This window comes from Zeus faber, assembly GCF_960531495.2.
Source record: "Zeus faber genome assembly, chromosome: 14".
In the NCBI taxonomy this organism is placed as follows: Eukaryota; Metazoa; Chordata; class Actinopteri; order Zeiformes; family Zeidae; genus Zeus; species Zeus faber.
In genome coordinates, this window is record NC_137200.1 from 27288104 (window position 1) to 27303973 (window position 15870).

Consider the following 15870-nt stretch of genomic DNA (forward strand, 5'->3'; position numbering starts at 1 on the left):
TCAATGTCCAGCTACCAAAACAACCCCCCACCTCCCCACCCATGGTTACTATCTGCAGCAATCTCCGCAACTTGTCTCCCACCCACTTCTCCTCTGTGCTCTCCTCTTCTCTTCCACCCCACGGCACTTTCTCCTCTCTGCAGGTTAATGATGCCACTGACTCCCTCTGCTCCACCTTGAGCTCATGTCTGGATAGCCTGTGTCCACTATCCACCAGACCTGCTCGTTCAACCCAGTCGCACCCTTGGCTGACTGACACCCTCCGGACAACGCGCACCGACCTCAGAGCAGCCGAGAGGAAATGGCACAAATCCAAAACAACTGAGGATCTTGCTAGCTACCAGACACTGCTGTCCTCCTTCTCCTCCAGCATCACTGCTGCCAAGAAGGCCTTCTTCAACGATAGGATCAACGGTGCCACAGACACACGTAAGTTATTCGCCACCTTCAAGTCTCTGCTTTACCCTCCACCACCTCCCCCAGCTACTAACCTCACTGCCGACTGCCTTGCCTCCTTTTTTACTAACAAAGTGGCAGCCATCAGCAGCCAATTCACTAAACAACTTACTCACAACCTGTCTTCTCCAGCCCTAGGCTCATCGTTCCCTGGTTTCACCCCCCTCGCTGAAAGTGAGGTATCTAAACTACTAACATGTAGCCGTCCCACTACCTGTCCGCTAGATCCGATCCCATCCAACCTCCTTCAAGCCATATCACCGACTATCACCCCGGCAATCACACATGTGATTAATTCTTCCCTAACTTCCGGCACTTTCCCTTCCGCTTTCAAAGCGGCTCGGGTCGCACCACTGCTCAAAAAACCCTCACTCGATCCCAATCAAGTAGGAAACTATCGGCCGGTCTCTCTCCTCCCATTCCTTTCCAAAACCTTAGAGAGGGCGGTCTCTAGACAGGTTACAGAGTACCTGTCAAGAAACAACCTTCTTGATACACTTCAATCTGGCTTCAAAAGTGGTCACTCCACTGAAACAGCCCTGTTGTCTGTGACAGAGGCCTTAAAAACTGCTAGAGCTGCTGCCAAATCCTCGGTCCTCATTCTGCTAGACTTATCAGCTGCTTTTGACACTGTCAATCATTGCATACTCCTGTCCATACTCTCAAGCATGGGCATAACGGGCAGTGCACTTTCCTGGTTCGAATCTTACCTTACTGGGCGCTCGTTCAGTGTGACATGGCGAGGCCAGCTGTCTGTGCCTCACAACCTCACCACAGGGGTGCCCCAAGGCTCGGTGCTAGGACCCCTCCTCTTTGCCATATACACCACCTCACTGGGCCCGATCATCCGCTTACATGGCTTTTCATATCACTGCTATGCGGATGATACTCAACTCTATCTGTCCTTCCCGCCAGACGACCCTACTATCTCGACGCGGATCTCGGATTGTCTCGCTGACATATCCACATGGATGAAGGATTATCATCTTCAACTAAATCTGGCGAAAACGGAACTGCTGGTCTTCCCGGCCAAACAAGGTATTTATCACAACATTGATATTAAAATCGACTCTCTATCTCTTGTTCCTACCAAGGCTGCAAGGAATCTTGGTGTCATTATTGATGACCAACTGACATTCTCGGACCATGTTGCCGCAGTCTCCCGGTCCTGCCGCTTCGCACTACTCAACATCCGAAAAGTCAGGCCGTACCTGACCCAATATGCCACTCAACTGCTGGTACAAACCTTGGTGATGTCCCGTCTCGACTACTGCAATGCCCTCTTAACAGGCTTGCCGGCCTGTGCGGTGAAGCCACTTCAGATGATACAGAATGCGGCGGCGCGACTGGTGTTCAACCAGCCAAAGAGGGCACATGTCACTCCGCTGCTCATCGAGCTCCACTGGTTACCTGTAGCCGCCCGCATCAAGTTCAAGTCTCTTATGCTGGCCTACAGAGTGATTGTTGGGAATGCTCCCGCCTACTTAAATGCTCTTGTAAGAGCACATGTTGCCCCCCGGATGCTGCGCTCGTCAAATGAGCGTCACCTGGCTCTGCCGGCCATACAGCCACGGCAATCCAGGCTATTCTCATTTGTAGTTCCACGTTGGTGGAACGAGCTGCGAAAAATGACCAGAGCGGGGACCTCCCTCTCTGTCTTTAAGAAGCACCTGAAGACCCAGCTCTTCAGTGAGTACCTCCTGTCCTAATCTACAATTACTTTGCACCACCTTGCAGTATTTATTGTTACACCAATGTTGTTGTTACACTAATCTCTGTCGCAATGTAGCTGAATGTTATTCTCCCTTGTAAGTCGCTTTGGATAAAAGCGTCTGCCAAATGACTAAATGTAAATGTAAATGTACTGTCTGAGTGTCACAGCTCACTCGATATAACATGTCGCTAATCACTGAAAAATACGGGTGAGTGAGCACGGCGTCTGGGCGCATCAATACGCCATCAATTTTAATTACCCCGTCAAAGGCCCTGCGTAGGGTGTCGTCTTGCGACTGCTCCAGCGGAAAATCGTCGATAGGGAAGGAGCTCTTACTTGGGATCCCGCCGCCCCTGCACCCGTCGCGCCCACCGACGACCCCTCCATGTCACCGTGCGCCATGAAACACTTACATCTCTCTAACGACCGTGAATGCACTCCCCCAGCCCCCGTGTGGGCGCTGATTAGGCCCATTCGAGACAGCTTGTCGGCCGCTGGGAAGGGAACCGTGCTGTCTTCCACAGCTGGTGCTTGACCATGCCCCTTAGTCCACTACAGTTGCTATACCTGAAAAGGACAGACTCTGACGCAGGGTTCCTATACCTTAAAAGAATAAAACACCGGACTCTGAAACAGTGTTCTCATACCAAAAACCAACAACTGTCCAAATAAAATTAACTAATAAAAAATAATTACCCTGGTTTGCCGGAACACCATGGTTGACCGGCTTCCTTCCCCCAGGGTGACGACAGACTGCCCTCTCCTCCCTTCCGGGGCGTGGGGCCTCGGGCTGCTGTGCTGGCTGGTGAAGGCGTGGCCGGACTTGGCTGTTGCAGTGGTTGCTTGGAGGGGTGCCCTGCCTGCTGGGCTGCTGTATGGTCCCAGCGGTGGCTACTGGGCAGAGGAGCTAGCTGCAGGTGGTTACCCGTGGTGGCGTCTGTGGCTGCTTCTCCCCTAGTCCTCCGTCGGACACTCTGGTTGCTGCTGCTGCCAGTCGGGAGACGGTTGGTGCTGGGACGCCCGTTGACCCGCTGGGGGCTCCAGGGCAATCTTAGACGGCCCCTCTGTGTCCCTTTCCCCGTGCCAGAGAGTCCCTGTTCCGGTGCCAGTGTGGCAGTTTCGCCGACCACACTGCATCCAAGTGCTGAGACACAAGGGTTTATTGTAGAGAGAAGGCTAGTTGAAGCTAGCCCAGGAGCAGATGGAGGTTTGTCATGACAGGGGCTCCTCTACTGAGTGTGTGGGTATGGGGGTTTTACCTGCTGCTCGTTAGACCAACAAACGAGCAACAGGTATGCAGCCACTCTGATTCTGGATCCACCAATTTCCGAGATCCAGGTCAGGTGTGGCTGCTCAAATCACACCATCTCCACACCACAAACATATTTCAAATAACATTGTATTATGACCATGTTTTGAAAACATTTACATACTACTAAAATACCACATTTTCAAGCGTGTGTACTTGCACTTGCACCTTTTTCTCTCTGGTCTAAATTATTTAGCAATGGATCACTGTTGCCTCACTTTAGTATTTGAGACATGCAGAAGCAGCAGATGCTTTAAGTGCTGTAAGTTGCGAGGTTGGGCCCCCATGGATCAGGCTTTTTGTCCGCACATCCCATAGATACTTAATTGGACTGAGATCTGGGGAATTTTGAAGCCAAGTCAACACCTTGAACTCCTTGTCATGTTCCTCAAACCATTCCTGAACAATTTTTTCAGTGTGGCAGGGAGCATTATCCTGCTGAAAGAGGCCATTGCCATCAGGGAATACTGTTGCCATGAAGGGGTGGACTTAGTCTGCAACAATGTTTAGGTAGGTGGTACATGTCAAAGTAACATCTACATGAATGCCAGGAGCCAAGGTTTCTCAGCCGGCTTGCCTTCTTCCTATGGTGCATCCTAGTGCCATCTCTTCCCCAGGTAAACGATGCACACTCAACTGGCCATCCACATGATGTAGAAGAAAATGTGATTCATCAGACCAGGCCACCTTCTTCTATTGCTCCATGGTCCAGTTCTGACGCTCACGGGCCCATTGCAGGCGCTTTTGGCGATGGACAGGGGTCAATATGGGCACTCTGATCGGTTTGTGGCTACGCAGCCCCATACACAGCAAGCTGCGATGTACTGTGTGTTCTGACACCTTTCTATCACAGCAGCATTAACTTTTTCAGCAATTTGTGCTTTAGTAGCTCTTCTGTGGGATTGGACCAGACGGGCTAGCCTTTGCTCACTCGCATCAATGAGCCTTGGGTAGCAATGACCTTGTCGCCGGTTCACCGGTTATCCTTCCTTGGACCACTTTTGGTAGGTACTACACTGCATACCGGGAACACCCCACAAGACCTATCGTTTCAGAGATGACCCAGCCGTCTAGCCATCACAATTTGGTCCTTGTCAAAGTCGCTCAGATCCTAACGCTTGCCCATTTTTCCTGCTTCCAACACAAACTTCTAGAACTGACTGTTAACTTGCTGGCTAACATATCACACACCATGGCAGGTGCCATTGGAAGGAGACTAGCTATGTTATTCACTTCACCTTTATTACACAACATCAACAAAGATTACAATAAAGTCTAATCCTGCCATCAATGTCAGGACACAACATGCAAGTTTTTTTTAATATGATAATGGTGAACCAAAAACTTAAAAGTGAAGAACAATTTGCACTTGTTTTCTAAAATGTTAATTCATCTAAACTAATTGTTTCTCCATTCCTATTTGTAATTCCCAAATCCATTTGGTTCAATTATCTTGTTTTAAATGGCTTGATCAAAGATGAGAATATCAGTTTGTATATACTGCACTGTACTTCGATAATAACAATTCACGTTTTGATATTTCATAACATGCAATACAAAACATTTGTCACCATGACACAAATAGAGCATTAATATAAATTTAGCAATTACTTGGAGCTTTTGATTTAGAGTCAATTTATTGAATGGAAAACCAAGAACAAATTAGGCATATTTCAAGTTGGAATAACAATTCTCTGAATCCTACAATTTTCATTGGAAATGTTAATCAAAAAGGCAATTGTTTTAATCAGAAAAGCAATGCAATACATTAACTACATTTACTGCACCTAGTTTTAACATGTTGTTACAGTTACATAGACTTATCTTTGAGTTCATTGAGAATCATTTGTATGTTTTGTTCTCTGGTCCAACTTTTTCAGCGATGCATCACTGCTGCCTCGATGGAGATGAGGCTTCAGGGTGCCGCTTGGGCTTGACACCCGCTCATTACTGGAAGCAGCTATATTATTATTATTATTATTATGTATCCCTATCTATTTTTGCTATTCAAGTGTAAATACTATGATTATTTCATTATCTTCACTACAATTACTAGAATCACTATAACACTATTTCAGTTATCTCCACGTGTGGTAGAAGGGGAATTAAGCATATTTCTATTTCTATATGATGTGTGGAATTTCTCGATGCTAATCAGATGTACAGACGAGGACAAATTTGTTGGTACCCTTACAGCTCATTGAAACAATGCTTCATTCCTCCTGAAAAGTGATGAAATTCAAAGCAATTTTCTCATGTATACCTGCATACCTTTGGAATGTCATAGAGTAAAGCAAAGAAACTGTGAAAAGAGATTAATTATTGCAAAAGAGATCAATTATATTCTCAGATGACCTGGACAGATTTGTTGGTACCCCTTAGAAAAGATTATAAATAATTGGATTACAGTGATATTTCAAACTGTTTTCTTTAATTGGTATCACACGTGTGTGTACCTCCATCGAGGCAGCAGTGATGCATCGCTGAAGAAGTTGGACCAGAGAACAAAACATACAAATGATGGGGTCAAGACTGGTACCTGCACGTGGTGGCCCTGCTACGGATTCCGACGACCCTGATGATCCCGATCTGAAGATACCGAAGAATCCAACAAAACCAGTCATACTAGTACTACACAGATTCTACATCAGCAGCCCTCCGTCCTCATTAGTACAGTACCCACTACGCGTCTGTCAAGACGAGCCTCATGGCTAACACCGAAGTGCGTCTACTGCAACTGAACGCAGAGGGCCTGACACGGTCGAAGCGTGATCTCATCCAGCACATTGCCAACCAACATCAGGCGAACATACTGCTGCTACAAGAGACACACTGTGTCACTGAAGACAAGCTACTCATCGATGGTTTCGACCTCATCAGCTACATAGGTCACAACAAACACGGCATTGCCTGCTACACCAAACAGGGAATAAATGCAAGAGCCCTCCAGCAATCTCCAGCTAACTCTGCCATTGAATGGTGCACCATGGAAGCTCTGGGCACCACCTTTTGCAACATCTACAAACCACCACCTGCTGAGTTGGATATATCCTTTCTCCCCACCATCCCTGTGAACTCTTTTGTCTGCGGTGATTTTAACTGTAGGAACATCAAATGGGGGTACTCAAACACTGATAGAAATGGCTCTGTTGCTAGCGACTGGGCAGAAAGTAACAACCTTCATCTGCTCTTCGACAACAAGGACCCCAGAACCTTTTACTCTGGCAGACACGGAACATGGACATGCCCTGATCTGTCCTTTGTCTCCAACAACATCAGCAGACGCTGAAACAGAATGGTTCTACAGAAGTTCCCTAGATCTGGTCACTCGCCCATCATCATCTCCAGTGACATCAAGCTAGCCATCTCTAGCCTCAACAGAAGATGGAATTTCAGGAAGACTAACTGGCAAAAGTTTTCAGAACCCACCAGGAAATTAACAGCAACCCTACCTGACCCATCATCCAATGTGAATGTAGCTTATAACGCCTTCTGCATCCTGCTCAACAAGGCTGCCAAGCTCTCCATCCCAAGAGGCTGCAGGGACCCACATGTACCTTGCTGGGATAAAGACTGTGAGAAACTGTACAAGGAGTACCTGAATGCCACCGACACTGACCAACGCTCTCTCCGTGGTGACCAACTGCTGGACCTTCTCGGGCAGAAGAGAAAGGTTAGATGGGAGGAGGAAGTAAACAACATCAACTTCACACATTCTAGTTGTAGGGCCTGGAATACGATCAACCGGCTAACTGGGCGAAGTTGCCCAGCTAGACCATGCCCCATAGCAGCGAATGCGATAGCCTCTGTACTCGCTGATAACGGCAGATGGAAAGACCGCTCATCTGAGGCAGAAGCCTTCACCAGAGAAGTAGTCGCAGACATCAGGAAACTCACCAGGACAGTTCCTCAATCCAGCCCCCTTTCCCAGCCCATTTCGTCAGAAGAAATCGTTGCAGCTCTGAAATCCCTCAAGGTAAATAAGGCTCCTGGAAACGATAACATCCACACTGAGTTCCTGAAGAACATGAGCCATGAGTCACTGACCTGGGTCCAGCTTTTCCTCTCCAACTGCCTAGAAAACCTGACCATACCATCCAAATGGAAGCAGGCTAAGGTGCTGGCCATACTCAAGCCAAATAAAACACCAGATGAACCAAAGAACTACAGCCCAATATCCCTCCTGTCACATCTTTACAAACTACTTGAGAAACTACTTATTCTATCAAGAATAAACAACATCATTGAAGAGAGTCTTCCCCACACTCAAGCTGGTTTCTGTAAAGGTCGATCAACAACAGATCAAGTGACCCGGCTAGTTCATGACATCGAAAGCGCCTTCCAGAGGAAAGAAAAGTTTGGAACAGTCTTCATCGACCTCACTGCAGCGTATGACACAGTTTGGCACAGAGGCCTCTACCTCAAGCTCCTGAAGACTTTGCCTGATGTTAAGCTCGTGAAGTTCATCATGCTGCTTACACAGGACCGTACCGTTGTACTGGAGACCTCAAACGGCCAACGCAGCAAGAGAAGAAGACTGAGGAACGGGCTCCCCCAAGGCTCTGTTCTTGCCCCTACACTTTTTAACATCTACACCGCTGACATGCCTGTTGGAGAGTGCTCGCTATACACCTACGCCGACGACTCAGCTATTGGATTTGGTGACAAAGCCTTTAGTGTGGTTGAGAATGCCCTTGAGAAAGATCTCTCGCTACTGAGTAGGTACTTCCACAAATGGCATCTCAAGCTTAGCCTGCCCAAGACAGTTTGCTCAGTGTTCCATCTTGCCAATCGATGTGCGAATACCATGCTGAACATCACACTCGACGGCACCATCATCAGGCATGACCCCAACCCTAAATATCTCGGTGTCACACTTGACCGTAGCCTCACCTTCAAGCCACACATCCAAAAAGTTGCTGCCAAGACCGCTGCCCGTGTAAACCTCTTGCATACCGCCCTTGCATACTCAACGGCTGAGTATGCCGCCCCTGCATGGAGTCACAGCAGCCATAGAGCCTGTGTTGATGTTGTGCTTAACACCGCCATGAGGCTAATTAGTGGTGCCCTGCCATCAACCCCTGTCGAGTTTCTCCCCATACTGTCTGGCATTCCACCTCCAGAGCTCCGTCGTAACTTCCTGACCTTGAAGCTGGCCTGCAAGAGTGCAGATGAGCCAACAAGCCTGATCCCCCCGCCTGCTGAATATGGCCACCAGAGACTCAAACGCAGACACTTCTCCACCGAAGCTAGGAGACTCCTTACCACGAGCCCTCCACACCCTGGATGGATCCTTGACTGCTGGAACAAGCAATGGTCCGAGTCAACCTCCACGTTGAGGAAGTTCATCAACTCCCCTTCAACCAATCCACCTGGGTGTGACCTACCATGGAGTGCCTGGGTCAACCTCAACAGACTTAGCACTGGAGTGGCAAAGACCCAAACCTATCTGCAAATGATTGGAGTGTCTGCCACAAATCTCTGTGAATGCGGAAAACCACAGACTGTTGAACACATCATTGATGAATGCCCAATCTTCAAATCACCACATGAAGTCAGCAGCCTCATTGAATTGGATGACGATACCACTTCTTGGTTAATGTCCCAATTGCCTGTGTAGCCCTACACGAACGAACGAACGGACACGTGTCTTCAATCTTATAATCAGTCATTCAGACCCATTTAAATGGACATAAGTAACCACTCTGCTGTTTGGTATCATCGTGTGCACCACACTGAACAGGGACCACAGAAAGCAAATGAGAGAGTTTTCTGAGGAGATCAGAAAGAAAATGATTGACAAGCATGTTAAAGGAAAAGGCTAAAAGACCATCTCCAAGCAGCTTGATGTTCCTGTGACTACAGCTACAAATATTAACAAGTTTAAGGTCTGGGACTGTAGTCAACCTCCCTGGACGCGGCCGCAAGAGGAAAATCAGCCCCAGATTGAACAGAAGGATAGTGTGAATGGTAGAAAAAGCCAAGGACACCTTCCAAAGAGGTACAAGCTGAACTCCAAGGTCAAGGTACATCAGTGTCTGATCCCACCATCGTCACTTTTTGAGTGACAGTGGGCTCCATGGAAGATGACCCAAGAGGACTCCACTTTTGAAAGAAAAACACAAAAAAGCCAGACTGGAATTTGCTAAAATGCATATCGACAAGCCACGATGCTTCTGGGAGAATGTCCTTTGGACAGATGAATCAAAACTGGAGCTTTTTGGCAAGTCACATCAGCTCTATGTTCACAGACAAAAAAATTAAGCTTTCAAAGAAAAGAACACCAAACCCACCATGAAACATGGAGGAGGCTTGGTTATCTTTTGGGGCTGCTTTGCTGTGTCTGGCAATGGGGTGCCTTGAATCTGTGCAGAGCACAATGAAATCTCAAGGCTATCAAGGCATTCTGGAGTGAAACGTACTGCCCAGTGTCAGAAAGCTCCGTCTCAGTCGCAGGTCATGGGTCCTCCAACAAGATAATGTCCCAAAACACAGCTAAAAGCACCAAGAACGGATAAGAACAAAACATTGGACTATTCTGAAGTGGCCTTCTATGAGCCCTGATCTGAATCCTATTGAACATCAATGGGAAGAGCTGAACATGCAGTCTGGAGAAGGCACCTTTCAAAGCTGAGACGGCTGGAGCAGTTTGCTCAGGAAGAGTGGGCCAAACTTCCTGTTGACAGGTGTAGAAGTCTCATTGAGAACTACAGAAATCGCTTGATTGCAGTGATTGCCTCTAAAGGTTGTGCAACAAGATATTAGGTTATGAGTCCCATCTTTTTTGTCCATGCCATTTTAATTTGTTTTATGTAAAATATTCTGTTGAATCAAAAGCAAAGTCTGATTTCTATTAAATATGGAATAAACAATGATGGATGCCAATTACTTTTGTGAGTTTCACATTATTTCACAGAAAATTGTGGCTTCTTTTTTGGAAAAAAAATTCAGTGATTGAAACCCAAAGTATAAACTTTCCTCCTTAGTATTTCTGTATGGTTATGCATATAATCTCACGAGAGCTGATGAGCTGTCTTTGCTCCTGAGCTTTTGTCAGTCTATCCCCGTCTCTCAGCTTCATCTTGCAACCACTGAGCATCTTTCCACACATTCAGTTGTTCATTAACTTTTATAACTATGTAGTCTTTAGTCCGTCGTCTGATGGCAACAGTTGGTTGTCAATCAACCTAATGACTCACCATTGTTAACTTCAAAGTCCAACTCCTCGCCCTTGTGTTATTTTGTCCACCTGTAAATCTTCCATTAGTCACCACCTTGGCATTAACAGGAATCCTGTCCTGATTGGGATGGACCATTGTGCTACAAAAACAGGAGCACCTTCAGGCTCAAGGAAATTGAAGGCCACATTTGATTGATGAGAATGCACCGTTCTAGTAGTGAGTCACACACATCTAAATGGTTCTCCTGTTTGTTCACAAATCACATCGTTACCATTTTATCAGTCCGTCTTATTTGCCAAACTGGACAACTTTCAATTGCAAACAGATAAGTTGCTTAGAAACGTCTAAGACTCAAAGTGAAGGTCTTTCATCAATTGATCTGTAAGAACCAATTAAGACCAACCACAGCCACCCTTCATAACACATACAATTATTGTGTAAGGGGTTGAGACCAACTCACCGCTTCACTTCAAGGAATGTTCTGCAGCAGGAAACATTTTACTGCCAGATAAAACTAAACAAGCACCAGCCTGTTGCAACCTGTGACAATAGCAACACTTGAAAACGTTTCTGTTGCAAACCGCTTGCACAGTGGGACTTAGGTGCACCCTGTCAAGCTGTGAAAGGCTAAGCAGGAGATAAGCATGAGTAAATATAGCAGTTCGGTGTAATCCACCTCATGCATTTATCCAACAAGAGCCCATTTACTCATCCGTTCCTGTGATGGGGAAAAGAACACAGACAACGTGAATAGTTTGTTCCCCAGAATAAATTTATTCAAGTTAGGACCATACAAACCTACTGAATGACAGTAAGAGGTATCAGATCTCTTTAACAGGAATGACATGGTAAAGAGGGTGTGGAACGTTTAAATGATAAAAGATGCACAGGTACAGTCATTTGCCCACAACTAGTGGTGAAACTCTAATTTGTTCCCATAAATAAGGCAGAATGCAGAGTCCAAGAAATGGAAAATTATTTTACATTTAGCCAAATTGACAGTAAAGTTTCGGAATAAAAATAAAATGGGAATTTAGAGGACCTTCTTCAGCTCATCGTACAACACTAGCACGAAGGCGCCACCCATGCCTCTGAGCACATTGGACCAGGCTCCCTTGAAGAAGGCCTTGCCTCCCTCATCGCGCGCGATCTTCTTCCAGCAGTCGATTGTTCCGCTGTACATGATATCAGCTGTGGAGGTTTTCAAAAGCACGTCAGCATATACAAGAAATATTGATAGTCGGGAACACTTTCAAGCCTACAGGCGCAAGGCGTAAACACTTTTAAGATGTGTGATCGCACATTGCCTTTGTGTCCGGGGAGCGGAAACGCCTCTCGTAAGTGTACATGCGTGCAAATAATTGTACTGAGCACAGCTGTGCCAAAATTACCTCCTTTGCGTCCAGACTGCATCATCATGCGCCTACGGACAGTGTCGAAGGGGTAGGAGGTCAGACCAGCAACTGCGGTGACAGACTGGGCAATCATCCAGCTCACCAATATGTGGGTGTTCTTGGGGTCCGGCAGCATACCTGTAAGGGACAAGTCGTGGTTTTAGCCGCGTACGGAAAAAAAAGAAGAAAACACAGACAGATTGAATGACATTATGCCCTGCAACTTGTACGTACCCTTGGCTGTGTCGTAGATGCCAAAGTAAGCAGCCCTGTAGATGATGATGCCCTGCACAGAGACATTGAAGCCCTGGTACAGACCCTTCAAACCATCAGACTTGGTGATCTTCGCCAGGCAGTCACCCAGGCCGTTGAACTCTCTCGCCTGGCCTGCCTTTCCGACGTCAGCGGCCAGACGGGTTCGGGCGAAGTCGAGGGGGTAGACGAAACACAGAGACGTGGCTCCGGCAGCACCTCCAGAGGCCAGGTTGCCGGCGAAGTACCTCCAGAACTGGGTGCGTTTGTCGACACCATCAAGGAAGACCTTCTTGTACTTGTCCTTGAAGGCGAAGTTGAGCGCCTGGGTGGGGAAGTATCTGATGACATTGGCAAGGTTACCTCTCCAGAAGGAGAGGAAGCCCTGCTCCTTGGGAATACGGGTCACACAATCCACAATACCCTTGTACTGCATATCTGCTGTGATCTGCTTGCTGGCATGTTGGACCTGTAACAGGGACAAAATCATAAGAGGACAAGCATTATTAATGTTACTCGGTACCGTCTGATATAACAGTCCTGCCGACCTTAAGTGCGACCTTGGCGGCTGCCAGGTCGAGTGCTCTGAGGGGGGTCACCTCAAGACTAGAGCGGTTTCAATCATGAAATTGACATTCACCAATTGGTCTCAGTGTAAATAATTGCATTTTACAATGTAATTGTCTTCTTTTTTTTTTTTTTTTTTAATTTACGTGTAATAGTGACATGAAATCAAACTGATAATACATTTTCTTCTGTTGCAGAACAGCCATTTATTGCCAATTTAGATTGTTACAAAGGAGGCAACGCAACTAATTAACATTCCTTTATAGGCAACATCCGCCTAAAATTACCCCGCAACATGATTGCGGGACCGGGCGACTTTACAAAGCAATCGCGGTTTGCTCACATTGCGATCACGCACCATTATGTAACAGCTCTACTCCAGACGGAGACCGCTGCGGTGACAAGACCTTGCGCGGAGTAAACGGTTGAAATCGCACAGGGACGATAAATCTCTGGCGAGGTTTTTGCAGAGGACTGGAATCCAAACCATCGAGCGTTATTACTCAGAACACGCCAAACGGGCTCCCGCGTCGAGCCGGTCGGGATCCCCGGCAGGGCCTCGACGCGACCGCCCCGGCCTCGCATTAGCGCCACGGGTTTTGCGTTGTCCCGCTGTAGCCGAAAAAATGCGAAATTTGACCAAAACCGTCGACTTTGTATTTTTCTGCGGCATTCACGACCAAACATCCAATCCGCGCCCTGTGGAGTGTGTCCCGGCGTCAGGGCAAGCGTTTGTCCTTTGTTAGCTCCGCAGGCTAAGGCTAGCTGTGCTATGCTAGCTGTGCCGGCCCCGTGTAGGTCATTCCTCATCCCGCCGTGACCTCGGGTCTCTCGTCCGCCCCGTGAGAAGGTCCACGCCGACAACACGCCAATTCCCCGCGAGCGAAAACACGCGTCAACGGGGGAGAGGCGGGTGACACCGAGGACAACCGGGACCGCGCAGCTACACGAACCCGCCACGCCGGGCGAGCCGGCGAAGTTCCGGGAGGGAAGTCAAGACTTTACCTGGAGGAGCAGCTTCACTCTCTCGATGGGCGCCACTGCTGTTTTGGAGATGGCGGCAGAAATGCCGCCGGCCAAGAAGTCCTTGGCGAATGACATGGCCGTCTCGTTCATGGTTCAAATGTTCCGGGATGCCTCTCAGATAAGTCAGTACGCGCGATACCCCCGCTGCCCTCTAACCAGATGGCCTAACACCGACGAAATGGCCGATTGTGGAGGCGCGTCAGGGATTTATTAAGACTGCGAATCGCGATACAAGACGGGAACCAACGGAGCTACGCGATTGGTTGAACCGTCTGACGTCACGTGGCTTTGACCAAGCGCAGGATGCGGCGTCACTGCCGCTGCGTGACGCTCTTCCCTCGGCGTCGGAGGAAGACGCAGTGAAGCGGAGGGCTTGTCCCCGGCCAGAGAGCCTTCGCCTCGGAGAGACAGCGCACTATGGTTCGCGACTGGGCGCGTCCTCCGCAGAAGAGCTGAGGGCGCTGGGGGGACGTGACGTCACAGATACAGCACGTGACGGTGTCGCCGACCCCGGTCGCTGCGGCAACCAGAAAAAAAAAAAACAAGGACTCCTGCTGCAGTGCCGCAGTTGTGGATGCCGCAGATCCAGACCCACCGGTTTAGACGTAGGCGTGCGTGGAGTCCAGACCCACATTATTCAAATACCACACTTTACTAGTGTTTTATTAAATACAGTTTACCCCACTGCAAATAGTATTCAAATAATACCACACTTTACTAGTGTTTTATTAAATACAGTTTGCCCCACTGCAAATAGTATTCAAATAATACCACACTTTACTAGTGTTTTATTAAATACAGTTTGCCCCACTGCAAATAGTATTCAAATAATACCACACTTTACTAGTGTTTTATTAAATACAGTTTGCCCCACTGCAAATATTGTTCAAATAATACCACACTTTACTAGTGTTTTATTAAATACAGTTTGCCCCACTGCAAATATTATTCAAATAATACCACACTTTACTAGTGTTTTATTAAATACAGTTTGTCCCACTGCAAATATTATTCAAATAATACCACACTTTACTAGTGTTTTATTAAATACAGTTTGCCCCACTGCAAATAGTATTCAAATAATACCACACTTTACTAGTGTTTTATTAAATACAGTTTGCCCCACTGCAAATATTGTTCAAATAATACCACACTTTACTAGTGTTTTATTAAATACAGTTTGCCCCACTGCAAATATTATTCAAATAATACCACACTTTACTAGTGTTTTATTAAATACAGTTTGTCCCACTGCAAATATTATTCAAATAATACCACACTTTACTAGTGTTTTAATAAATACAGTTTGCCCCACTGCAAATAGTATTCAAATAATACCACACTTTACTAGTGTTTTATTAAATACATTTTGCCCCACTGCAAACATTATTCAAATAATACCACACTTTACTGGTGTTTTATTAAATACAATTTGTCCCACTGCAGACATTATTCAAATAATACCACACTTTACTGGTGTTTTATTAAATACAATTTGCCCCACTGCAAATATTATTCAAATAATACCACACTTTACTGGTGTTTTATTAAATACAATTTGCCCCACTGCAAATATTGTTCAAATAATACCACACTTTACTTGTGTTTTATTAAATACAATTTGTCCCACTGCAAATATTTTTCAAATAATACCACACGTTACTAGTGTTTTATTAAATACAATTTGCCCCACTGCAAATATTATTCAAATAATACCACACTTTACTGGTGTTTTATTGAATACAATTTGCCCCACTGCAAACATTATTCAAATACCACACTTTACTAGTGTTTTATTAAATACAATTTGTCCCACTGCAAACATTATTCAAATAATACCACACTTTACTGGTGTTTTATTAAATAAAATTTGTCCCACTGCAGACATTATTTAAATAATACCACACTTTACTGGTGTTTTATTAAATACAATTTGCCCCACTGCAAATATTATTCAAATAGTTCACTTTA

General features: G+C 46.4%; 1 protein-coding gene across 1 annotated transcript; it reads right to left on the reverse strand.

Moving 5' to 3' along the window:
- Positions 1-11411: 11411 nt before the first annotated feature.
- Positions 11412-14100, reverse strand: LOC307239623 (ADP/ATP translocase 2). Its single transcript, XM_080013113.1, has 4 exons — positions 13879-14100; positions 12289-12775; positions 12052-12192; positions 11412-11851 (listed from the first exon to the last, which is right to left on the reverse strand). Exons 1-4 carry the CDS (start codon positions 13987-13989, stop codon positions 11694-11696), a joined length of 897 nt encoding a protein of 298 aa, XP_079869239.1. The 5' UTR covers positions 13990-14100; the 3' UTR covers positions 11412-11693.
- Between the last annotated feature and the right edge of the window lie 1770 nt (positions 14101-15870).

What these genes read in the sequence shown, in the direction of transcription:
- LOC307239623 (XM_080013113.1), bottom strand. Translation starts at nt 13,989, where the DNA reads ATGAACGAGACGGCCATGTCATTCGCCAAGGACTTCTTGGCCGGCGGC. An exon ending in GAGTGAAGCTGCTCCTCCAG is followed by an intron (nt 12,776 to 13,878) that starts GTAAAGTCTTGA and finishes TCCCTGTTACAG; the next exon opens with GTCCAACATGCCAGCAAGCA. An exon ending in CATCTACGACACAGCCAAGG is followed by an intron (nt 12,193 to 12,288) that starts GTACGTACAAGT and finishes TGTCCCTTACAG; the next exon opens with GTATGCTGCCGGACCCCAAG.